A 26623-nucleotide genomic window follows, 5' to 3' on the forward strand; every position below is an offset into this window, starting at 1 on the left:
TAAACAAAAGTTAAAAGAATTTGAAGCCAGAAAACCAGCATTGCAAAGCATCTTGAGCAAAACACTACATGAGGAAGAAATGAAGAACAATAACCAAAACCATCAGTGGGAAGTACCTCAGTAAAGACAGAGGGAGGGGGGAAAGCTAATCATGGAGAAACACACTAAATTTAAAAAAAAAAAAAAAAGATAAATAATCACACATGGCTGGAAGTATAAACCATATATCAACAGAAACTCTAAATGTTAATGGCTTAAACTCTCCAATAAAGTGACATAGGCTGGTAACATGGATTAAAAAAACAAACCCAGGGGCTGGGGATGTGGCGCAAGTGGTAGCGCGCTCGCCTGGCATGCGTGCAGCCCGGGTTTGAATCTCAGCACCACATACAAACAAAGATGTTGTGTCCACCGAAAACTAAAAAATAAAAATATCAAAAAATTCTCTCTCTCTCTCTCTCTCTCTCTCTCTCTCTCTCTCTCTCTTAGAAAAAAAAAAAAACCCAACAATATGCTGCCTCTAGGAGACACATCTGATTGGAAAAGACATACACGGGCTGAAGGTGAAAAGTTGGGAAAAAATATACCACACACACGGTCCTCGTAAGCAAGCAGGGGTGGCCATCCTCATATCGAATAAAATCGACTTCAAGACTAAGTTAATCAAAAGGGATAAGGAAGGACATTATATACTGTTAAAAGGAACCATTCACCAACAAGACATAACAATTATCAATATTTATGCACCAAATAATGGTGCTGCAACGTACATAAAACAAATTCTCCTCAAGTTCAAGAATCAAATAGACGACAACACAGTAATTATGAGTGACTTCAACACACCTCTCTCACCATTGGACAGATCCTCCAAACAAAAGTTGAATAAAGAAATTATAGAACTCAATATCACAATCAATAACCTAGACTTAACTGACATATATAGAATATATCAACCATCATCAAGTGGATATACTTTTTTCTCAGGAGCACATGGATCCTTCTCAAAAATAGACCATATATTATGCCATAGGGCAACCCTCAGTAAATATAAAGGGGTGGAGATTAATACCATACATTTTATCTGATCATAATGGAATGAAACTGGAAATCAATGATAAAAGAAGGAAGGAAAATCCTACATCACATGGAAAATGAACAATATGTTACTGAATGATCAATGGGTTACAGAAGACATCAAGGAGGAAATCAAAAAATTCTTAGAGATAAATGAAAATACAGACACAACATATCAGAATCTATGGGACACAATGAAAGCACTTTTAAGAGGGAAATTCATCGCCTGGAGGTCAATCCTCAAAAAAAGAAAAAACCAACAAATAAATGAGCTCACACTTCATCTCAAAGCCCTAGAAAAAGAAGAGCAAAACAACAGCAAATGTAGCAGAAGGCAAGAAATAATTAAAATCAGAGCGGAAATCAATGAAATTGAAACAAAAGAAACTATTGAAAAAATTAACAAAACTAAAAGTTGGTTTCTCGAAAAAATAAATAAGATCGACAGACCCTTAGCCATACTAACGAAGAGGAGAGAGAACTCAAATTACTAACATACAGGATGAAAAAGGCAACATCACAACATATACTACCAAAATACAGAAGATAATTAGGAATTATTTTGAAAACCTATATCCCAATAAAATAGATGATAGTGAAGACATTGATAAATTTCTGAAGTCATATGATTTACCCAGACTGAGTCAGGAGGATACACACAATTTGAACAGACCAATATCAATGGATGAAATTGAAGAAGCAATCAAAAAACTACCAACCAAGAAAAGCCCAGGACCGAATGGGTATACAGCAGAGTTTTACAAAACCTTTAAAGAAGAATTAATACCAATGCTTTTCAAGTTATTTCAGGAAATAGAAAAAGAGGAAGCTCTTCCAAATTCATTCTATGAGGCCAACATCACCCTGATTCCAAAACCAGACAAAGACACCTCAAAGAAAGAAAACTACAGACCAATATCTCTAATGAACCTAGATGCAAAAATCCTCAATAAAATTTGGCAAATCGGATACAAAAACACATCAAAAAAATTGTGCACCACGATCAAGTAGGATTCATCCCTGGGATGCAAGGATGGTTCAATATACGGAAATCAATAAATGTTATTCACCACATCAATAGACTTAAAGATAAGAACCATATGATCATCTCCATAGACGCAGAAAAAGCATTCGACAAAGTACAGCATCGCTCTATGTTCAAAACATTAGAAAAACTAGGGATAACAGGAACTTACCTCAACATTGTAAAAGCTATCTATGCTAAGCCTCAGGCTAGCATCATTCTGAATGGAGAAAAATTGAAGGCATTCCCTCTAAAATCTGGAACAAGACAGGGATGCCCTCTATCACCACTTCTATTCAATAGAGTTCTTGAAACACTGGCCAGAGCAATTAGACAGACGAAAGAAATTAAAGGCATAAAAATAGGAAAAGAAGAACTTAAATTATCACTATTCCTGGGTGACATGACTCTATACCTAGAAGACCCAAAAGGGTCTACAAAAAAACTACTAGAACTAATAAATGAATTCAGCAAAGTGGCAGGATATAAAATCAACACGCATAAATCAAAGGCATTCCTGTATATCAGCGACAAAACTTCTTAAATGGAAATGAGGAAAAACACCCCATTCACAATATCCTCAAAAAAATAAAATACTTGGGAATCAACCTAACAAAAGAGGTGAATAATTTAAACAATGAAAACTACAGAACCCTAAAGAGAGAAGTAGAAGAAGATAAGATGGAAAAATATACCCTGTTCATGGATAGGCAGAACTAACATCATCAAAATGGCGATATTACCAAAAGTTCTGTATAGGTTTAATGCAATCCCAATCAAAATCCCAATGGCATTTCTTGTAGAAATAGATAAAGCAATCATGAAATTCATATGGAAAAATAAAAGACCCAGAATAGCAAAAGCAATTCTAGGCAGGAAGTGTGAATCAGGCGGTATAGCGATACCGGATTTCAAACTATATTACAGAGCAATAGTAACAAAAACAGCATGGTACTGGTACCAAAACAGGCGGGTGGACCAATGGTACAGAATAGAGGACACAGAGAATAATCCACAAAGATACAACTATCTTATATTTGATAAAGGGGCTAAAAGCATGCAATGGAGTAAGGATAGCATCTTCAACAAATGGTGCTGGGAAAATTGGAAATCCCTATGCAACAAAATGAAACTGAATCCCCTTCTCTCACCATGCACAAAAGTTAACTCAAAATGGATCAAGGAGCTTGATATCAAATCAGAGACTCTGCGTCTGATAGAAGAAAAAGTTGGCTCCGATCTACATATTGTGGGGTCAGGCTCCAAATTCCGTAATAGGACACCCATAGCCCAAGAGTTAATAACAAGAATCAACAAATGGGACTTACTTAAACTAAAAAGTTTTTTTCTCAGCAAGAGAAACAATAAAAAAAGAGGTAAATAGGGAGCCTACATCATGGGAACAAATTTTTACTCCTCACACTTCAGATAGAGCCCTAATATCCAGAGTATACAAAGAACTCAAAAAATTAAACAATAAGATAACAAATAACCCAATCAACAAATGGGCCAAGGACCTGAACAGACACTTCTCAGAGGAGGACATACAATCAGTCAACAAGTACATGAAAAAATGCTCACCATCTCTAGCAGTCAGAGAAATGCAAATCAAAACCACCCTAAGATACCATCTCACTCCAGTAAGATTGGCAGCCATTCTGAAATCAAACAACAACAAGTGCTGGCGAGGATGTGGGGAAAAGGGTACTCTTGTACATTGCTGATGGGACTGCAAATTGGTGCGGCCAATTTGGAAAGCGGTATGGAGATTTCTTGGAAAGCTGGGAACGGAACCACCATTTGACCCAGCTATTGCCCTTCTCGGACTATTCCCTGAAGACCTTAAAAGAGCATACTACAGGGATACTGCCACATCGATTTTCATAGCAACACAATTCACAATTGCTAGACTGTGGAACCAACCCAGATGCCCTTCAATAGATGAATGGATAAAAAAAAAAGGTGGCATTTATACACCATGGAGTATTGCACAGCACTAAAAAATGTCAAAATCATGGAATTTGCAGGGAAATGGATGGCACTAGAGCAGATTATGCTAAGTGAAGCTACCCAATCCCTAAAAATCAAATGCCAAATGTCTTCTTTGATATAATGAGAGCAACTAAGAACAGAGCAGGGAGGAAGAGTAGGAGGATAAGATTAACATTAAACAGAGACATGAGGTGTGAGAGAAAGGGAGAGAAAAGGGAAAATGCATGGAAATGGAAGGAGACCCTCATTGTTATACAAAATTACATATAAGAGGTTGTGAGGGGAATGGGAAAAAAAAACAAGGAGAGAAATGAATTACAGTAGATGGGGTAGAGAGAGAAGATGGGAGGGGGAGGGGGGATAGTTGAGGATAGGAAAGGTAGCAGAATACAACAGTCATTAATATGGCATTATGTAAAAATGTGGATGTGTAACCGATGTGATTCTGCAATCTGTATTTGGGGTAAAAATGGGAGTTCATAACCCACTTGAATCTAATGTATGAAATATGATATGTCAAGAGCTCTGTAATGTTTTGAACAACCAATAATTAAAAAAAATTTTTAAAAGACTTCCTACAAGTTCTAAGTTTTAAATAGCATTTCCTATGACCATGGGACACTTACTAGATTTTACAATATTTACTATCCAAGCAAAATTCAAATAATTCAGTACATTATTCAAATGATCAAAAATACAGCATTTAAAATGTGGAGGACATAAACCTATTTAGAATTCATTTTCAAAAAAAGTGCTTATTATATTCCATTAAAAAATAAAATTGAAATTTGAAGAGATTTTCAACCTCTTAAAAATGGGGTTTAATACAATAGACACTAGTATGGCAGTATGTATAAACGTGGATGTATAACCAATGTGATCCTGCAATCTGTACACGTGGTAAAAATAAAAAGTCATACCCCACTTGAATCAAATGTATGAAATATGATATGTCAAGAACATTGTAATGGGGCTGGGGATGTGGCTCAAGCGGTAGCGCGCTCGCCTGGCATGGTGCGGCCCAGGTTCGATCCTCAGCACCACATACAAAACAAAGATGTTGTGTCGCTGATAACTAAAAAAAAAATAAATATTAAAAAAAAAAAAGAACATTGTAATGTTTTGAGCAACCAATAAAAAAAAAAAAATGGGATTTGAGGAATGGGAATCGGAAAGACAGTAGAATGAATCAGACACAACTTTCCTAGGTTCATATATGAACACATGACCAGTGAAATTCCACATCATGTATACCCACAAGAATGGGATCCTAATAAGTTAGACTCCATGTATATATAATATGTCAAAATACACTCTACTATCATGTGTATCTAAAAAAGAATTTTTTTTAATTTTTAAATGGAGTTTGAATTATTTTTTGTTTATACTCTGCTAACTTTTTCCCCCAATGTTGTGTATGTGAGCTGAAACTGCTTTTCTTAAATGAAATAAGTATATGGTATGCTCCACTTGTGAAAATAAGTAGTTCTCCTTTTGTGTTTCTGCCCTTTAGCATCTATTAGGTGCAGTTTTCCATACAGACTAGTCTCTATATCTTGTGTTTGGCATCAAAATACTGTTGCACTATAAAATGGCATCTTATGTTTTATGAAATTCACTAACAAACATATTAAAGTTTCTACAGGGGCTGGGGTTGTGGCTCAGGAGTAGAGCACTTGCCTAGCACATTCGAGGCCTTGGGTTGGATCCTCAGCACTACATAAAAATAAATAAACAAACAAAATAAAGGTATTGTGTACAACTAAAAAATAAATATTAAAAAAAAGTTTCGGGCCTGGGGATGTGGCTTAAGCAGTATCATGCTTGCCTGGCATGCACAGGGCGCTGGGTTCGATTCTCAGCACCACATAAAAATAAAATAAAGATGTTATGTCCACTGAAAAAACTAAAAAATAAATATTAAAGTTTCTACAAGTCTGTACTAACTTCTATAGCCTCTGAACAACTGTAGAAGAGGATAACACTAATACTGAAAACTATCAAACAGCTAACTGTTTCAAATTTTGCTTTAGTGTTATAATACGGTTCAGAGATATCAAAACATACTAATTCCCTCTATTGATACTATTCAGCTTGATTCTTGATCTTACTTTCCCATTAACAGAAACACACTTTTCCATTAGAAATTATGAAAATTATTACCTTTTACGCATGGGTAAAAAGTGGTAATAATTCTCATAAATTTTAGAATATATTTATATTGTATGGGAGAACTGATACACCACCAATGTATCTATTGTACAATAAGAATGCATTACTTAGCTAGGTGTGGTGGTGCATGCCTGTAATCCCAGCTTCTCAGGGCAAATTGAGGCAGGGGGATCTCAGACTAGGCTACTTAGTGAGACCTTTTATCAAAATAAAAATTTTAAAAGGCATTGGGGATATAGCCCAGTGGAAGAGTGCCTTTGTAGCATGCGTGAGGCCCTGGGTTTTAGCCCCAACTGAGAAAACAAAAAGAAAAGAAAAAAATGAAGGACTTTGAAGTCAAGGAGAATTAAACTGAAACTCTGGCTCTGTCACTTCTTGCCTGATCTATGAAGTAGTCATTCTGAGGACAAGATCTGTTGTGTGACCTCAAATGCAAGCAAGGCATCTAACACTGTCCATCATATTAGTAAGCACTTAAATCATAATAGTAACCTTTATTTTTATAGAACTATAGAGGTCATTTCTTTTTTATTGTATCAATTTTTCTACAATAAACATTTTCTTTTCTTTTTTTTTAAAGAGAGAGAACGAGAAATAGAGAGAGAGAGAGAGATAGAGAGACAGAGAGAGAATTTTTTTTTAATATTTATTTTTTAGTTTTCGGTGGACACAACATCTTTATTTTATTTGTATGTGGTGCTGAGGATCGAACCCAGTGCCCCGCACATGCCAGGCGAGCGCATTACCGCATGAGCCACATCCCCAGCCCCAATAAACATTTTCAACACAGAATATGTTTCAGAAATGCGTATGTAATTAAAAATTTTCAACTTGACATGTCCAAAAATCTTTGTAAAAAGCAAACCTAAAAAAATATTACCCTCACATCAAACTACTTCCTCATTTTATTAGCTAAGTATTTATATAAAATATTCTAATCTGCTATAAAAGTAAACCAAGTGAAAGAATAAACAATATTTGTATTTTAGTGTAGTAAAATTCTGACTTTAAAAAGTTTTTCTGAGGTGCTGGGGGTGTGGCTCAGTGATAGAGTGCTCGCCTAGCTGCTGGGAGGCACTGGGTTCCATCCTCAGCACCACATAAAAAAATAAACAAAATAAAGGTATTGTGTCTATCTACAACTAAAAAAAAAAAAAACACAGAAATTAAAAAACAAAGTTTTTCTGAGAAATGACCATCATTATTGATGGAAATTAACAGTTATTCCAGAATTATAATATGAATGACAGAACAAGTGCCACTTTTAAAACAGCATGTACAGTTTAACCTGATGCTGTAAGAAAAAAAAAATGTGAAAAGTAAGGGAAGGATAAGGCAGATACTTTGAGAAAGAATAACTGTTTTCCCCTTCATGAGACACTATAGGTTTCTTGTGAAAATGTTACCAAAAGTGTATTGGGGAAGAGAAAATGTCTAGAACTCTAGATTAAATCAATGGAGGGGCTGGGGATGTGGCTCAAGCGGTGGCGCGCTCGCCTGGCATGCGTGCAGCCAGGGTTCGAGCTTAGCACCACATACAAACAAAGATGTTGTGTCCGCCAATAACTAAAAGATAGGTATTGAAATTCTCTCTCTCTCTCTAAAAAAAAAAAAAAAAGAAAAATTAAAATAAAAAAAAATAAATCAATGGAATCTGTTTGAACTAGAAATAATTTTCTAAAGTCTAAATTCAGAAACAAAATGATACAACTTCATAGCCCCTTACTTATTTACAACAATAAGTATGTATGATGGTATAATAAGGAATGATTATAAAACTTACATTTAACCAAAACAGCTATGAAAAGATGATTGCACTGATAAAATATTACCTTTAATTTTTTGAAATCTAAGATCATGTATTAGAATCAAAAACGGTTAAGAAGAACCTTAATAGAAAGTATACATAGTCTAGTCAGACTAAAGAGGTCAAATCAGATTTAAAATTTCTGGAAAATATTTTGTGGTCTTTATATTTTTATTTATTTGGAAATTAGCTGGTTAAACAGTGAATGCTTCCCAGCATCTTGGGAGGCTGAGCCAGGAGGACCACAAGTTCAAAGCCAGCCTCAACAATGGGAAAGCGCTAAGCAATGCAGTGAGACCTTGTCTCTAAATAAAATATAAAATAGGGCTGGGGATGTGGCTCAATGGTCGTGAGGTCAATCCCCAGTACCAAAAAAAAAAAAAAAAAAAAAAGCAAATGCTTAGGTTTATCTGAAATTGTTGCAAATTTTATAGCATAATAAATTTTGATAAAAACAAAATACTTGGGCAAAGGGTGTATTTTAGTGGTAGAGCACAGCCCTGGCATGCTCGAGGCCACAGAGGTTTGATCCCCAGCATTAAATAATTTACCACCTAGGGCCTCATGCATGCCAGGGATGTGCTCTACCACTAAAGTTTGGTCCCAATGTAATGATGACCAAAAGTTCTTATATAGTCTATAAGATCTTATGGAATTTAGCTCTTTTCTCCTTCTGATTTTATTTCTAGCCCCACGGCCTACTACTTCTTGCTCCTCAAATATACTAAGAGTGCTTCCACTTCAAGAACTTTGGTATTCTAGCAAGGAAACTCTGATATTTGTGTAGGTTGGCTCATTCATTTCCTATACATCTCTCCTCAAATGTCCCCTTACTGGAGTCTTTGCCTAACCGCAGTAGATGCAAAAGCAGTATCTTATTTTTTCCTAGGCATGCTCTAGCCTTCTACCTACTGTTTCTTTGTGGCATTCACCATCAACAGATCTCCCATATATTTTGGGTTTCTTTTTTGTCTTGCCCCCAACCAAAGTGTAAGTACTGGAGGACAGTACTTTTGTCTTTTTTCTTAAATCAATAATTTGAGAATAGAAGCTGACACACAGTTGATACACAGTAAATATTAGTCTACTTAGTTAACTAAAAAGACATTTCTTATACAAAAATATCATTCAGTCAATGACATACAATTTGAGTTGGAGTAATAGATTTGCAACGAGAAATCCATGTTTTATATAAATATTCCCTCTTATCAGTGGCAGACAATAATAGAATACATAACATGGAGTAGTTTCCAGACTGGTCAAAGACAACATTTCCAACTGAACTGTTTTCAAAGAACTAAAGGCAAAATCTAGATCATCTTAGTATGCTCTGACACAAATGGCTAGCCAAGAAATCAGAAGCAACTAACTTTAAAGGGTCTCCCGTATCTTCCTGGACTAAATGGAAAAAAAAAATATTTATATCATGAACTGAAATGCTCGTTATATAAATAAATTAGTTTTCAGTTTGACTCTTTTTAAAATACTTAGACAATTAGAAATGATTTAATGCTAATTTCAATCAGTAAAGAACTTGATTACATAAATGCAAACACAAACTATTAAAACAGTAACAATATACTAAAATTTGAATTAAAACATAAAGAAAACAAAAGTTTCTCAAAACTTAAAGGTGATAATAGTAGAAAAGTACCTTGCAGTTCTGTAGTAGTCGTATGAGATGTTCAAAGCAATTACTATTAAGAAAAATGGCCTGAAGAACAGGCCTGTCTGTGCAATCCAACATGGCTGTGATGGTATCTAGGAAAATAAAAACAAAATCTTCCATGTAATGGTGAAAATTTGGAATCATACACACATTTACTATTATCATTTTAAATTTAGGCTTTGCAGTTGACAGAACAGATATAAGTTAACTGGGCAATAACAGTTATGAAGAATAGACAACAAAATTTCTAATTATTACTTGAAAGAAATAGTGAACGTTTTCATAATTTAAAATACTTAAATTTTACATGACTCATATATATTTCCCAGAGATTTATTTAATTATTCTTCCATCATAAGGCTCAAGTCTAACCAACTGTTTGTGCCCAACTTGCTATTAATAGGCAAACTGGTTGTTTTACAACACTTATATTTACACATTATAAAATTAACACATGGTCCTGAAAAAGACAACAATGTTTTGCTCTCATTTTCTATAAAAGAGATATCTCCATCCAGAAACCAAAGGACATCTATCATGGGTAATACCATGTTTTTGTTCCTAACAAAAAGAACTCCATTCAATACAGACAAAAATGTATTTATAAACTTTCAATAATTATAAAATATGACATGTTGTAACATATAAAATAATAAAGTATGTAAGATATGTCTTGTTTTCCTATAGAAGGAAATGTTGTAATGGATAATTTTCAATAAGATTTTGATGCCCATATTCTAAATTGATCCCACATATACATGAAGCTATACACCAAACCATTAATGTTGATTATGTCTGGGTAGTAGGATATAAAGAACATCTTTTGTTTCTTTATAATTATGTGAATTTTCTAGTTTAGCTGTAATTACAATATTTTACTACTATAATAATGAACTGTCAGTTAATAACATTTGCATTTAACATGGCAATGCAGTAAGAAACCATATATATTATTGAGGGAGCTTACAAAGTAGAACAAAAAAGGGACAAATACCTACAGAGTGACACAAACATCCACCACAAAGAGAGGGGGAAAGAGAAACAAAGACACACAGAAGCTTTGAGGAAAAACAAAATCAAAGGCTCTCTAGAGCATGGACAGACTCTATAAATGTTATAAAAGCATAAACGAAATCAATTTTTATCATAAGTAAAACATTACAAATGGCAATTTCTGAAAATCTACACTTCTAGAATTCTGGGGCCACACTGACTTTTCTAACATATACTTTTAGTGAATTACACTTTCTCTTCCCCTTCCTCCCTACTTTGCCCCATGTTGGGATTAAATCCAGAGAAGGGGCTCTAACACTGAGCTACATCCCCAGTCCTTTTTTTTTTTTTTTTTTTTTTTTGAGTTAGTGTTTCAATAAATTGTGCTGCTCATCCTCAAACTTGTAGTTTTCCTGCCTCAGCCTCCTAAGTATGTGGGATTACAGGTGTGTGCCACCATGCATTGTTTATATTACTTTCACAAAAGAATGCATATTTGACTTTGATGTTGCTAAACTGAGGGTATTGTAGACAAACAAATTAATTATATATTAAATTATTTGGAAGTTAAAATATAAAGTCATATGCTATCTGAACTAAACAATCAAAACTTTCCATACAATGGCTCTGTATTTCAAAAGAAAGTAGGAGATATGAAAGTAAAACATAGACTCAGGCAAAATTACCTTTCTTTTATAATAGGTGATTTGTAATTATATAAAATAGTGGAATTCATTATGTGATATTCATAATGCACATAATTTGATTAATTTCATTCCCAAGTAGTCCCTCCCTTCTTCCCTTTCCCTGATCTACTTGCTCTACTATCTCCCTTCTATTAGTACCAATACTACTATTTTAATAAGTGCATTATAATTATATATAAAAGCAAAATTCATTATGGTATGGTAATACATGTACATGGCATAATTTGGTAGATTTCATTCTCCATGTACTTCCCCATGTCCTCCGCTCCTGATCCCCTTCCTGTACTCTACTGGTCTCCCTGCAGTTGACATAATTATATTTCTTCTTTATGGCTGTGTATACCACATTTTCTTTATGCATTCTCCTGTTGACAGATACCTACACTGGTTCCACAGCTTCATTGCTGATTGCGCTACCATACAATAAACACTATACACATGTATCATTATAGGATGAAGGGTTTAGTTCATTTGGATAAGGTAAGATACCTGGGTTATGTGGTAGTTCTAATCCTAGCTACATACTGCTTTGCAAAGTTATTGTACTAATTTGCAGTTCCATTAACAATGTATAAATGTAGCCTTTTCCCCCATATCCTCACAAGCAATTTTTTAATTTATATTCTTGATGGATGCCATTTATTCTAACAGAAGTGAGATGAAATATCAATGTAGTTTTGAACTGCTTTTCCCTGATTACTAAGGATATTGGACTTTTTTTATATAAATTTGTTACCATTTGTATTTCTTCTTTTGAGAAATGTGTGTTTACATCCTTTGCCCATTTATTGACTGGGTTATTTGATGTCTTGATGTTAAGCTCATTCAGTTCTTTATATATGCTGGATATTAATCCTGTCAGAAAAGGTAGCTAACAAAGATTTTTCTCCCATTCTGTGGGCTCTCTCTTCATGCTCTTGTTTCTTCTGATGTGCAGAAGTTTTAAATTTGAAACCATCCTACTTATTAATACCTGCATGTATTTCTTGAGCTTTAAGAAAGTCAATGTCTTTATGTTAGAATGTTGACCCTGTTTTCTTCTAGTAATAGTAGTGTTTCTGATCCAATTCCTACATCTTTGATTCATTCACTTTTAATTAATTTTTGTGTAGGGTGAGAGATTTGAAGCAGTTTCATTCTTCAACATACAGATATACAATTTTCCCAGCATCATTTGTCATAAAGGCTATCTTTTCTCCAACACATATTTTTTTTAAGAGAGAGTGAGAGAGTGGGGGAGAGAGAGAGAGAGAGAGAATTTTAATATTTATTTTTTAGTTATCGGCAGACACAACATCTTTGTTTTGTATGTGGTGCTGAGGATTGAACCCGGGCTGCACGCATGCCAGGCGAGCGTGCTACCGCTTGAGCCACATCCCCAGCCCCTCCAACACATATTTTTAACACCTATGTCAAGGATCAGATGAGTATGAATCTATATCTTTCCTGTCTTCTATTCCATTGGTCTCCATGTCTGTTTTTTGCCAATACATGCCATTTTGGTTACTACTGCTCTATAGTATATTCTGAGATCAGGTATTCTGATGTCTTCAGTACTGCTCTTATTGCACAGAATAATGGCTATTTTAGGAATTTCATTTTTCCAAATGAATTTTAGGACTTTTTTCCCTCAAGTTCTGTAAATACATCACTGGTATTCTGATGGGAATTTCTCTAAAGCTATAGATTGTTTTTGGTTATATGGCCATTTTGTCAATATTAATTCTGGCTACCAAAGAATCTTTGCATCTTCTAAGGTCATCTTTAATTTCTTTCTTCAATGTTCTATAATTTTCACCTCCTTGCTTAGACTTATTCCCAGATAATTTTTAAAGGAAATTATGAATAGAATTGTTTTCTTCATTTCTTTCTCCACAGGTTCATTATTGGCATACAGGAAAGCTTCTGATTTTTGTATGTTGATCTTCTGCTACTTCGCTGAACTTGCTAGCTCCAGAAGTTTTCTGATGGAGTTTTTTGGTTCTTCTAAATAGAGGATCATATCATCAGCAAACAGATAATTTGACTTCTCCTTTTTCTGCTTGTATCTCTTTAGTTTTCTTCTCCTGACTAACCACTCTGGCTGATTTCACATATTATATTGAACAGGAGTGGTGAGAGTAGACATCTTTGTCTTGTTCCTGATTTAAGAGGAAATGCTTTCAGATTTTCTCCAATCAGTATGATGCTGGCTTTGTTATATATATCCTTAATAATGTTAAGTTTCTTCTATTCCTAGTTTCTTCAGTGCTTTTAAAAAAAATTTTGTAGTTATAGATGAAAAGTATGCCTTTGTTTGTTTATTATTATGTGGTGCTGAGGATCGAACCCAGTGCCTCACATGTGCTAGGCAAGTGCTCTGCCAAATGAGCTACAGCCCCAGTCCTCTTCAGCACTTTTTTAATATGAATGGGTGCTAGATTTTGTCAAAGATTTTTTTCTGCATCTCTTGAGATGATCATGTCATTGCTGTCCTGAATTTAGTTTATGTCATGCATTACATACAGAGATTTGTGTATGTTGAACCAACTTTGCATTCCTGGGATGGAAGAAACTTGATCATGATGTACAAGTGTCTTAATGTGTTTTTGAATGTATAATGCTAATATTGTATTAAAGATTTTTGTAACTATGTTCATCAGGAATAGTGTCTGTAGTTTTCTTTCCTTGATGAGTCCTTGTCTGGTTTTAGTTTGAAGGTGATATTGGCCTCATAGAATGAATTTAGGAATATTCCCTATTTTAAAAAATAATTTGGGGAAGACTGGCATTAGTTCTTTTTTAATGATCTGGTAAAACTCATCTCAGAATCCATTTTGTCCCTGGCTTCTTTCTTGGAAGGCTTTTTATCACTGCTTCAATATTTTTACTTGCTATTGGTCTGTATACACTTTCTATATCCTCTTGGTTCAATTTGGGTAGGTCACATGTATCTAGACATTTGTCAATAACTTCCAGATACTCCAATTTATGGAAACATAAGGTTTCAAAACAGTCCCTAATGATAGTTTTAATTTCAGAAATATTCATTATGATATCTCCTTTTTTATATAATTTTGTTGATCTGGGACTTCTCTTTCTTTTTTTTTTTCTTTTTTTCTTGTATTCAGTTTGGTTAAGGGTTCATCAATCTTGCTAATCTTTTCAAAGAACCAACTCTTTGTTACATTGATACTTGGTATTTTTTTCCTATAGATCATTAATTTAATCTAGTCTTATTTCCTGTCTTCTACTGGTTTTGGAATCTGGCTGTTCCTCCTTTTCTAGGGTCTTGAGAATAACATTTGAGGGTTTTTATTCTGTTTTGTTTTGTTTTTTAATGTAAGCACTATTATGCTATAAACTTTCCTCTTAAAACCATTTTCATAGTGCCCCAGAGATTTTGGTACATTGTGTTATTTTTCTCATTTAATTCTAGGAATTTTACTATTTTTCCCCTCATTTCTTCTATAATTCATTCTTTGATCAAAAGTATATCAATCAATCTCTGTGTTTGTTATCAATCAATCTCTGTGTTTGTTGTTAACTATAATTTTTCTTGATGTAGATTTCAAACTTCATTCTGTTATGATTTGATAAGATGCAAGGAATTATATTAATTTTTAAAATATTTGCTAAGACCTGCTTTGTGTCCTAAAATATAGACATTTTGCAGCTATGTTCCATGAGCTGAGAAGAAAGTGAATTCAGCTATTGATGGATAAAATTATTCTATAGGTATCTGTTAGATCCATTTGATTGATGGTATTTTTTAGGTCTGAAGTATATTTCTTGATTTTATGTCTGGATGACTTTTGAATTGTGAGAGTGATATGTTAAAATCATCCAGTATTACTGCACTTAGGGTCTGACCCTTTTTTTTTATGTAATTAGGTAAACCAACATTTGATGCATAAATATAACTAATACCATTTTATCTTGTTATGAAGTGACCTTACACATCTGATTAGCTTGAAATCTTCTTTGTCAGATATAAGGATAGCTACTCCTTCTCATTTTTAAATCCATTTGCATGATATAACCTTTTCCCTTCAGCATATGGATGCCTTTCCCAATGAGTCTCTTGTAAATAGCATTGTTTTGGGTCTTGTTTTTCAATCTTTCAACTCTATAATTTTAGTTGGAGAGCTGATACCATTTACATTCAAAGTTATTATGGAGAGATGTTTACAGTTTCTTGCCATTTTTATTTGTTTCATATATTTAGTTGGTCTTTGTTTCATATATTTAATTTTCATTTTCTTAACTGTTCTTATAATGAGCTTCATCCATTCAAGAGCTGAGATTTGTTTTTAAGCCCTTCTGCATGTAGTATTTCTTTAAGCTTATTCTGAAGTGTTTGCTTAGAGATCATAAATTCTTTTAGTTTTTCCTTATGTTGGAAAATTTTTATTTCTTCTCTGATTCTGATGCCTAGGTTTGCTGGATAAAACAACTTGGTTGGCAACTGTTTTCTTTCAGATCTTGAATTACTTCACTCTAAGCACTCCTAACTTCAAGAGTCTGTGTGGAGAAGTCTGAAGTAAACCTTATTGGTTTACCTCTAAATATGACCTCACATTTTTCTCTTGAGGTTTTTAATATTGTATCCTTATTTTTTTAATATTTATTTTTTTAAGTTGTAGTTGGGCACAATATCTTTAATTAATTAATTTATTTTTATGTGGTGCTGAGGATTGAACCCAGGGCCTCACCTGTGCTAAGCAAGTGCTCTACTGCTGAGCCACAACCCCAACCCCTGTATCCTTATTTTTTAAGTTAGACATTTTGTCTTGAAGAGGTTCTTATTTGAACTTGTCCATTTGCGGTTCTAAGGCCTCCTGTGTGTATATGTCCATCTCATTCCAAAGATCTGAAAATTCTTCTGACATTATTTCACTAAAAAGTTATTAATGCCAAGAGCGTGTATGTCCATGCCCTCTTCTATTCCAGTGACTCTTAAGTCAGATCTTTCTCAGAGTTCTTGTATATTCTTACCATATTTTTTTATTACTGCTGAGTATTCAAGTTAATATATCATGTCTTCAAAGTATAAAGTTTTATTTTCTATATAACCCAATCTGTTGGTTATACTTTCAACTAAATTTTTAATTTGATTTATTGTGTCTTTCATTTCTTTTTTTATTGATTTTTAAAAAATGACAGCGGAATGCATTATAATTCTTATTACACATATATACCACAATTTTTCATCTCTCTGTACATAAAGTATGTTGACACCCAATTCGTGTCTTCATATATGTACTTTGAATAATGATGTCTATCACATTCCACCATCCTTGCTAATCCCCTGCCCCTCTCCCTTTCCCTCCCACCCCTATTCCCTATCTAGAATTCATTCATTTGTCCCATGTTCCCCCTCCCTACCCCACTATGAGTCAGCCTCCTTATATCAGAGAAAACATTCAGCATTTGTTCTTTTTTTAAAAAAAAAAATGCTTTAGTTGTCAATGGACCTTTAGTTTATTTATATATGCGATACTGAGAACCGAACCCAGTGCCTTACTCATGCTAGGCAAGCACTCTGCCACTGAGCCACAACCCCAGCTCCTCAGCATTTGTTCTTCAGGGATTGGCTAACTTCACTTAGCATGAGGTCTGACTGGTTTCTTTTCAGAATCTATATTTATTGAAATTATTTTTTCCCCTCCAGAATTTTTGCTTTCAATTCCCTAGATCTTCTTTTAGCTCATTAATCACTTTAATAATCAACATTTCAGTAATTTTTCTCTGTAATTTTAATCCCAATCAATATCTGTGGGTTCCAAGAACTGGTAATGTAGTTCATTGGTATCGGTGATAGAGTGCTTGTCTAGTATGCATTAGGCATTGAGTTCAATATGCAGCTCAAGAAAAGAGAGAGAGAGAAAGAGACTCAATGAATCAATCAACATGTATGGTTTCCCTTATTGGAGAATTGTAAATTTGGGGAAAAACTTGTTTGCATGTTTCCTTATGTTTTCAGAAGTGCCAGACAGACATATCTGTTGAAATATATTCCCCTTCCTCTTATGTGAGGGTCCTTTGGTGAGTAGTTATCTCCTTTTAATAAATTCTACGTTGATGGTATATCTTAGCTTTGACACATAGGTTCAGCATAAGCCTAGTGATAATTTCAACTTCCAATGACTCTTTGAAAGGATAGAGTGCTACAAGTAACCTTGGTAGTAATTGCTAATGATCTCTACAAATATATTAACCCAAGAGGAACATAAGTGAAAAATAACATTCAATAGGCTGAAAGGGTTACACATTATAAACTATAGACTAAATTGAATTTGAAGATGGGATAAAAAATAATATAGATTACAGGCATGGTGGCACATGCCTGTAATCCCAGCAACTCAGGAGGCTGAGGCAAGAGGATCACAAGTGAGAAGCCAGTCTGAGGAACTCAGACCCTCAGCAACTTAGCAAGACCTGTCTCACAATAATGAAAACAGAAAGAAATAAAAGGACTGGGGATATAGCTAGGTGGTAAAGTACCCTTGGTTTCAATCCCCAGTACCAAGAAAATAAATTTAAAAAAATAAAACAAAATAGATCTGGGCATAGTGGCTAATGCCTCTACTCCCAGTGACTTGAGAAGTTGAGTCAGGAAGACTGCAGGTTCAAGGTCAGTCAGCAACTTAGCAAGACCTCAGCAACTTAGTGAGACCCATTTCTCAAAATAAAAAAGGACGGGGGATATAGATCAGTGGTAAAGTCCCCAGGTTTAATTCCTAGTACCAAAAAAAAAAGTAAATAAGTAAAATAACATAACATAAAATAGAGAAAAGAGAAAAATAGAAAAGATGGAATAAAGGGTTGGGGGAGGGGGAGAGGTGAGGATGAGGGTGGGAAGGGAGAAAGAAGTTAAAATGGGAAAACAACATCAGTGTAGAAGAAGCTGAAGTGGAATAGTCATGTATAGGAGATCTTAGGTATTGATTAATATCAATCAGCCAAGACATTAATATCATTCAAAGATTCAGATTAATTGCTGAAGTTTATTTAGAGTCTTTTGTATCTGGTGTTTCAAATTTTAGCAACTGCCAACTATGAAGAAGTCACTCAAATGCAAATTTTGTATCATTCCCTTATTTCAGCTCTGACCCAAACAGTCTCAACTTATTAGGTGAATCCATATGCAGAATTCTACCCACTCCTTGCCTGATCACCCCTGCTAGAGAGGCAATGAGGATAAACTTCTTTCTCAGTTTGGCTTTGTTGTTTCATCAGGGGGTGATAGTGTAAGTCTCTCAGGTCAATTGGCGAGTTCCCTCATCTGATTCATCTAAAGATTAATCTGGATTGAACTGTACTTCATTCTGAGAGCCCTGTTTATGTGCTATACTTTTGGGCTGTGGGTGGGGGCAGGCAGACAGGAGATACTTTCCATCCAATCCTGTTCAGACCTATATCCCCACCCTCTGTCAGTCACATTCTTAATCCAACAGATCAGTCAGTCAATTTCAAATGGAATCCCCCTTTGTTTCTGGGCACTCTGCAGAGTCTCATCAGGGTTCTAAAAATTCTTCTATACTCAGATTGGCTCTCATACTCACCAATCCAGTGAAAAATATAGCCTATTTTGCTGTTTGGTCTTGGATATTCAAAAAGCAAGTATACCAAGTACACACACACACACACACACATACACAAATACACACACACAAGCAAGCATGTTAAGGTGCAGGACTTTCAAGTCTACTGGCTCAGGAAGTCCGATCAATAACTCCCTTGTTCCTTCAAGCGGTTGGTGCTTCCCCTGTTCCAATAACCCAGGGAGAGTCAAATACCTTTGATGGGGATTACCATAGCTTCTTGGTAGATTTTCTAATTTATTAGCTGCTCTGGTTGTGGATATGTTAATATAGCATCTGTTTCTTAAGTTCAGCGGAAAGTCTCTCTCTTCTGGTTGCCCCCCACTGAGCCACAGCACAATCGACACTGCCGCCATCAGTTACCTTTTTTAATTCTCTTTCTGTTCTAGGAACCAACATTTTTAGTTTTCTTCTGCATACTAGCTTTCTGAGTCGCTTCCCTGCTTTCCTCCCCATAATTCTCCATCTCATTTTGCTGCTGCAGAACTGCTAATTTAACTCCCTCATAGGAAGCTGTTGACTGAGGAGCCCTATGTTTTATCTACTGTAAGAAAACTATCTTTATTGAATACTTACTCAGCATTTTGATCTGCAGAGCTATGAACCGGCTTTCCCACTGTCTGGACCTTCTTTGATTGGGTAAAGCTGAATGATCTGAATTTAACAATTTAAAATAGTTCTCCAGAATAGTACTGGTTTCCACTTGGCGCTGGTCAGAACTGCTAGTGAGAAGAATATGTACCACTTCTGTAAGGCACTTCAGAGTTAGTTCTACCTTTCTACCCACTTCTTCAGGATCTCCATCCTCCCAGGAATCACAATCTGCCAAAACTCTCATAAGAACTTCCATGGTGGCTGGAGAAATTGCTTGCAAAGCATTTCTCTGAAACAGTAAAGACAATAAAAATGAAAACAAATCTGAGGTTCTGTTAAGCTTGCAATAACAAAGAGAATTAAGTCTGCAGGCAATTTTTAATAAATCAACACATAAAATTTTTAATTTCACAGACACTGCTAGTATTTTACATATATTAAGTCTTCTGTTCCTCACTACTAATAGAAAATTCACTTTATACCCTCCCTTACAGCTATGGGCAACCATGTAACAATGCTATTCAAGGATTTATGGCAAAACACTATGATGTTTACAAGCAAAAGGGGAAGGACCCTTCCTTTGTCCTTGGTCAATTTACCTTCTCCAATCAAGAATGCAGAAATAATATTTGAAACCACCTTTATACCATGTAAAGGTAAGTCCAAGGATTAAACTAGTAGCCTACTGAGAGCAGAAGAGGAATATCAAAGGTCCTTAGGCCTTGCTCTTTTCATTGAATTACTATACCAGCCTAGAATTGCCCACATCTGGATTTCTTATCTAAGAATTTAAAAACAACATCAGTTCAATTAAGCCTCTCTTAGGTTATCAATTGATTATACCAAATTCATACCAACTGATATATATATATATATATATATATATAAAATGAATGGTTTGGCTCTAATGCTACAAACATATATCTGAAATACACTAAGTAACTGGTGCCCCACAAAACCTGGAAGCAGGGGCTGGGGAGATAGCTCAGTTGGTAGAGTGCCTGCCTACATGCAAAAGACCCTGGGTTCAATCCCCAGCACCACAGAGAGAAAAAAAAAACTGGAAACGAGCAATATGTGTTGCCTAAAATTGTTAAATTCAAATATAATGAAACAGAACATAGTTAGGCAAAATCATCTGCAAATAATAGCCCTTGGCTCATTAGAATGTGTTATTACCAACATAATACATATATTTATATGTATATATAAATATATAGAACTGTTATATGTAGCAGTTTTATCAATTTTTTCATCTGGATGTTATTTGCCTCCTTGCAGTCATATCACCATATTTGGCAAAAATAATAATTTATAAACAAAAAGAGTGAATGTCAACTTCAGTATCTCTGTAGAAAGAGCTGGCACATACCATGGTCTCCTTCATTACTTCCTTCATCTTTGTGTCCTAAATGCCATGATGACTATAACTCTAGGAGGTACCTTATGGCCTGAGAGACAATAGTAAGGATAACAGACTGACATTTAGAAGGAAATTGAGTCCCTGAAGATCCTGCTGGGGATTGAGCCCAAAGCCTTGTGCATGTTAAGGACATTCTCTACTAAGGGCTACACCCCCAACACTACAACTATTTTTTTTTAATTGAAAGAGAGAAGTAAAATAATTTAAGCTCTTATAATTTTATTATTAGCTGCCATAAATTTCTCACCCACCAAATTAGGATGATATACTTGTCCAACCTACCTCAGAAGGTTGTGGGAAAGATTAAATTAAATAACAGGTGTGAAAGTGCTTTCAAAATGTTTTTTAAAAGTGCCATGCATAAAGAGTTAATATATTATTCAAATCCATAAGCAGGTTATTATTATTTTTTTACTGTTTGAAAAGAAGTAAGCAGCAGCATCCGCATGAGGTCGTGAGTGAATATGTGAGCCTTTGGCCTTCTCAGCAGTTGCCCTTTCTCTTACCACAAGTTGCTTTCAAATTGGCACCCAAACCTGTGGTACTTGGAAGGAAAAAACCCAATGAATCTGAGAAAGTGCCTCTGATGCAAATGAGTTGATCAAATGGTATTGTCTTTCAAAGAGGACATCTTTGGTTAATTGTACTTTACAACTAGAATAGCTGGTTCAAGGCATTAATTGAATGTAAGTATAACCTTTTCAGCCTTTGCAGTGTGAAATAAACATTAAAATTGATTGTTGAATACAGCATTTCCTTGGAAAACACCTTAGAACATTAGTTTTATGGTTATGAATGTATGTGCCAGTACTTCTCAGCCTACATTGTGGATATGAGCTTTTGTGGACTGCTTCTCTGAGTCATTGACTCAAATGTTGTTTATGTTTCTTTTTTTTTTTTTTTAAAGAAATAGTGAGGGAGAGAGAGAGAGAATTTTAATATTTATTTTTTACTATTTGGCGGACACAACATCTTTGTCTGTATGTGGTGCTGAGGATCGAACCTGGGCCGCAGCATGCCAGGCGAGCGCGCTACCGCTTGAGCCACATCCCCAGCCCATTGTTTATGTTTCTTCATGTAATAAAATAATTTTTCTATTTCTGCTGCTAATCTAGCTGATAAGACTGTGATTTATTTAGTTTTTACAAGAGCAAAAAATTTAAGTACTATATTTACATGTCATATAGTCTTTACAACTATGCTATGTTACTGTTTATATATTACAAATAAACTAAAATACATGTAAATAGTTTATCTAATGTTAAACAACTAATTTGAGATGAACATGGGACTCAAACCTAGGTCACTCCCAAAGCCACTGCTTTTAACATAACACAAAACAGAACAGGTGTGTGTGTGTGTGTGTGTGTGTGTATTCACAGATCTCAAGAACAAATATGACAATGGAAAAACCCAGGCACAATGCTTTGGAAAGGAGATCAGTCTTTAGACTTTAATTTTGCAGTTCCTTGTGATAAGATCATTCTTGCATCTTCAGATTTTTAACTCTTCCAAATCCCCTTGTCTAGATCCATTCCACAAACAACAAGCAACCTTCTGATTTTGATATAAATCTAACTCTAGCTAGGCCCTGATCACAAGATTTTTCAGTACAAAAAAATAAATTGGGCTTTTAATATCTACTTGATTTTCATGTTAACGTTTTATTACAGAGGTTTCGGGGATTGATTACCCCTGGACACTAACAAGAACACATCTCCATGTGTTCAGAATGGGATCCAAGTACATTCTCCATTAGTCAATAATAATGTCATTTCCATTTTTTTTTTTCAGGTACACTTATTCACAGTAGTGAAGAAATGAGAAAAATAGGAAGACACTGACCCAGTGTCTTCATCAGACATCAGCAAATACAGGAAGGTGACTAAGCAAACTTAAACTGGAAAATACATTACAAGGAGACATCATCTACTGGGTGAAGAGTAGGCCACATAGCCCACCAGGATTTTGGCTGGGTACCAAAAGGGAAAGGTTAAAAAACACAAAGTTCAGCATTGTTCTGGAAGCCACAAGAGGGGAAAATTTTTCAAAAAATTGCCCACTGAGTACAGGACATTTGATAAAAATGATTTAGAAAGAAAACAAAAACAAGCCAAAGATAAAGAAGAAAAGGGGAACTGAGTATCAATAGATACTCTTAACCTCAGGATAGTATTTATAAAATCAATTTTATAAAATAAAATTTGGTGCATTAATTAAAAAGGGATTACCTATAGTCACCTGTTTATGCAGTTTAATTGAAAAATGAAAATTACACTCTAGCAAATCTTCAAACAAAATAAGAAATAGTAAATAAATTATCAAATAAACAGCAACTTCCTATTGCTATAAGATGAAAAGTTCCCACTGCTCTAAGATAAAGGGCTCATAAGCTCTTAAAAACAAATAAATATCTAAATCTTCACGAAGGCTTCCTCAACATACAAAGAATTTCTTCCTAATGCCCATGATGATAAGTAATACTACAGTATTACTACAGTAATACTGTAGTAAACCTACAGTATTACTGATAATCTTTAAACAAATTTTAATTAAGTTTTTATAACAATAGGTTGTTTAATAAAATTATAATTTAAATATGTAACTGTACATAATATAAAGAATATAGTACACTGTTGTAAAAAATTTCATGTGAAAATAAAAAGCTAATAATTAAAAAAAAAAAGATAGGACTTTTAATCTGAGGAAAAAAGAGAATTCAAGGGATCTATAAACTTGGATACAAACAATTATATCTTTATTTCCACTACTCTCTGACTAAAGTTTAAATTTTCTTCAAATTTAAAACTAAGCTACAAACCACAATTGTGTAATAAGTAAAACTTGTGATTTTGTCACTGTTAAAAATCATGTTTTTTCATATTATTATTGCGGCATCACAAAATAGCACTTATATTCATCTCTCCTTTGAAATTATATTAGTTATTAGATTTATTGCTACTGATTGATTGATTGAGATGAGATCTTCCCAAATTGCCCAGGTTGGTCTCTAACTCCTAGGCTCAAGGGATCCTCATGCCTCAATCTTTCAGGTAGCTGGAACTATAGGTGTGAGCCGCCATGTACAGATCACAGCTAAATTTTTTATATCATGTTATAAACAGCACACATTAAGTCACATATTTGTCTCATTAAGATTTTAGTAACCATATTTCATTATAACTGGTTTCTTTTGTGATCTTATGCACTTTACTTCAGGCATTTAAAAAATTCTGACAAGGGCCGTTGTCAAACTGCCAAACAGGGATGTTATACAAAAAGAATAAAAAGTTACAAACCTCTGATCTAAACTCTATGCTTTAAGAAAACATTGGGCTGGAGATGTGGCTCAAGCAGTAACGCACTCGCCTGGCATGTGCAGGGCACTAGGTTCAACGCTCAGCACCACATACAAATAAAATAAAGATGTTGTGTCCACCAAAAACTAAAAAATAAATATTTTAAAGAACTCTCCCCCTCTTTAAAAAAAAAAAAGAAAGAAAACATAAAGTTCTTTCTGAATTATAATCCTGCTGTCAATTACTAGTTATGCTAAAAATTTAGCAGAGATAGATAGCTTTTAAAATGCTTAACTTAGAAAAGAAAAATTACTAGAGCTGGGGCTGTGTCTATAGAGTGCTCACCTCACATGTTTGAAGCACTCTGTTCAATTCTCATCACCACATAAAATAAAAAAATAAAGGTATTATGTCCATCTACAACTAACAAAATATAAAAAAGAAAAGAAACATTACTAGAGGTTTTTTTTGTAAAGTAATAAAAAACAAGTTGGGCTTGTTGAAACATGACTAAAAAGTGTATGCATGCATTTAATAATTATAAATTTAAAAATTCTTTCTTTGGAAACCAAACTGCTAGAATTTCATTTCATCAAATTGACTAATAGGACTAACTTCCTCTATAATCTATGGTAAGAACTAGTCACTGAAAGGCAACACAAATATGAATTTACAATACCAGAAACTGTTATATTTGTTTATTTACCCAGTAATTTTATTTTTTAGTGCTAATATTATTATTTAGACATTTTGGAAGATAATAAACAAAAGAAATAAGTTTAGCTTTAAACAAGATATAAACTCAAAAATATCTGTATTCATGAAGTCATAAAAAGATAAAGAATACATTAAACAATCCATGAAAAGCTTTTTGCATTGTTAACTGTTATTTACATATTAACTTTCAACACTGTCCTCACCTGCCCACCGGCTACAATGGCTCCAAAGAGGTGCAATAAGCAACACTTAAGACTTTCCTTGAGATGTTCACTTTCCTGAAAACATTCTGTGAATACACAAATAAACAAATAAGTAAAATTTTTCTTTCACAACATGATTCATCTCTAAGGAATGTGGGAAATTAAAACATGAAGAGCTATTTGTGAAAAGACTAAATAGTATCAAATGTTAAGATTGAAAAGCGGCAGGAAAATTGGTTCGGCCAATTTGGAAAGCAGTATGGAGATTCCTGGGAAAGCTGGGAATGGAACCACCATTTGATCCAGCTATTGCCCTTCTCGGACTATTCCCTGAAGACCTTAAAAGAGCGTACTACAGGGATACTGCCACATCGATGTTCATAGCAGCACAATTCACAATAGCTAGACTGTGGAACCAACCCAGATGCCCTTCAATGGATGAATGGATTAAAAAAATGTGGCATCTATACACCATGGAGTATTACGCAGCACTAAAAAATGACAAAATCATGGAATTTGCAGGGAAATGGATGGCACTAGAGCAGATTATGCTTAGTGAAGCTAGCCAATCCCTAAAAAACAAATACCAAATGTCTTCTTTGATATAATGAGAGCAACTAATAATAGAGCAGGGAGGAAGAGCAGGAAGAAAAGATTAACATTAAACAGAGGCATGAGGTGGGAGGGAAAAGGAGAGAAAAGGGGAATTGCATGGAAACGGAGGAAGACCCTCATTGTTATACTAAATTACATATAAGAGGTTGTGAATGGAATGGGAAAATAAACAAGGTGAGAAATGAATTACAGTAGATGGGGTAGAGAGAGAAGATGGGAGGGGAGGGGAGGGGGGATAGTAGAGGATAGGAAAGGTAACAGAATACAACAGTTACTAGTATGGCATTAAGTAAAAATGTGGATGTGTAACCGATGTGATTCTGCAATCTGTATCTGGGGTAAAAATGGGAGTTCATAAATCACTTGAAGCTAATGTATGCTAATGTATGAATATGATATGTCAAGAGATTTGTAAGGTTTTGAACTACCAATAAATAAAAAAAAAAAAAAGAAAAGAAAAGCGGCAGGAGATCCAACTTGGCGGCGGGCGCGGAGAGATCAAGTCTCTGACCTCTTCAGCTACGCGGGCACAGGGAGTCATAAACCGTCTAAATGCTGTTTGCTCAGGATCACTAGGCAATGCTGAGCTGATGTGGATCTGGGGCGATCAGTCTGGGCCTCTCAGAACACATGCGATACCACCATGGCAGAGAACTGACGTCACCAGAATGCGGCGGAGGAGATATCTTCATTGAAACCAGTGGCGACAGGTGTGTAACCCCCTAGCCTTCCCTCTCCACACAGCAGG

The 26623-nt window shown here is 34.7% G+C and overlaps 1 protein-coding gene across 1 annotated transcript in view; it reads right to left on the minus strand.

The window, feature by feature from the left end:
- The window catches only part of Nbeal1 (neurobeachin like 1), a 212134-nt gene that overhangs the window by 119615 nt on the left and 65896 nt on the right, over window positions 1-26623 (minus strand). Inside the window, exons 8-10 of the mRNA XM_076865627.2 lie at window positions 25261-25346; window positions 19601-19907; window positions 9724-9830 (exon numbers count right to left, since the gene is read on the minus strand). Coding sequence (XP_076721742.2) covers window positions 9724-9830; window positions 19601-19907; window positions 25261-25346 — 500 coding nt within the window. The remainder of the gene's footprint in view (window positions 1-9723; window positions 9831-19600; window positions 19908-25260; window positions 25347-26623) is intronic.

This window comes from Callospermophilus lateralis, chromosome 9, assembly GCF_048772815.1.
Source record: "Callospermophilus lateralis isolate mCalLat2 chromosome 9, mCalLat2.hap1, whole genome shotgun sequence".
NCBI classification, from domain to species: Eukaryota; Metazoa; Chordata; class Mammalia; order Rodentia; family Sciuridae; genus Callospermophilus; species Callospermophilus lateralis.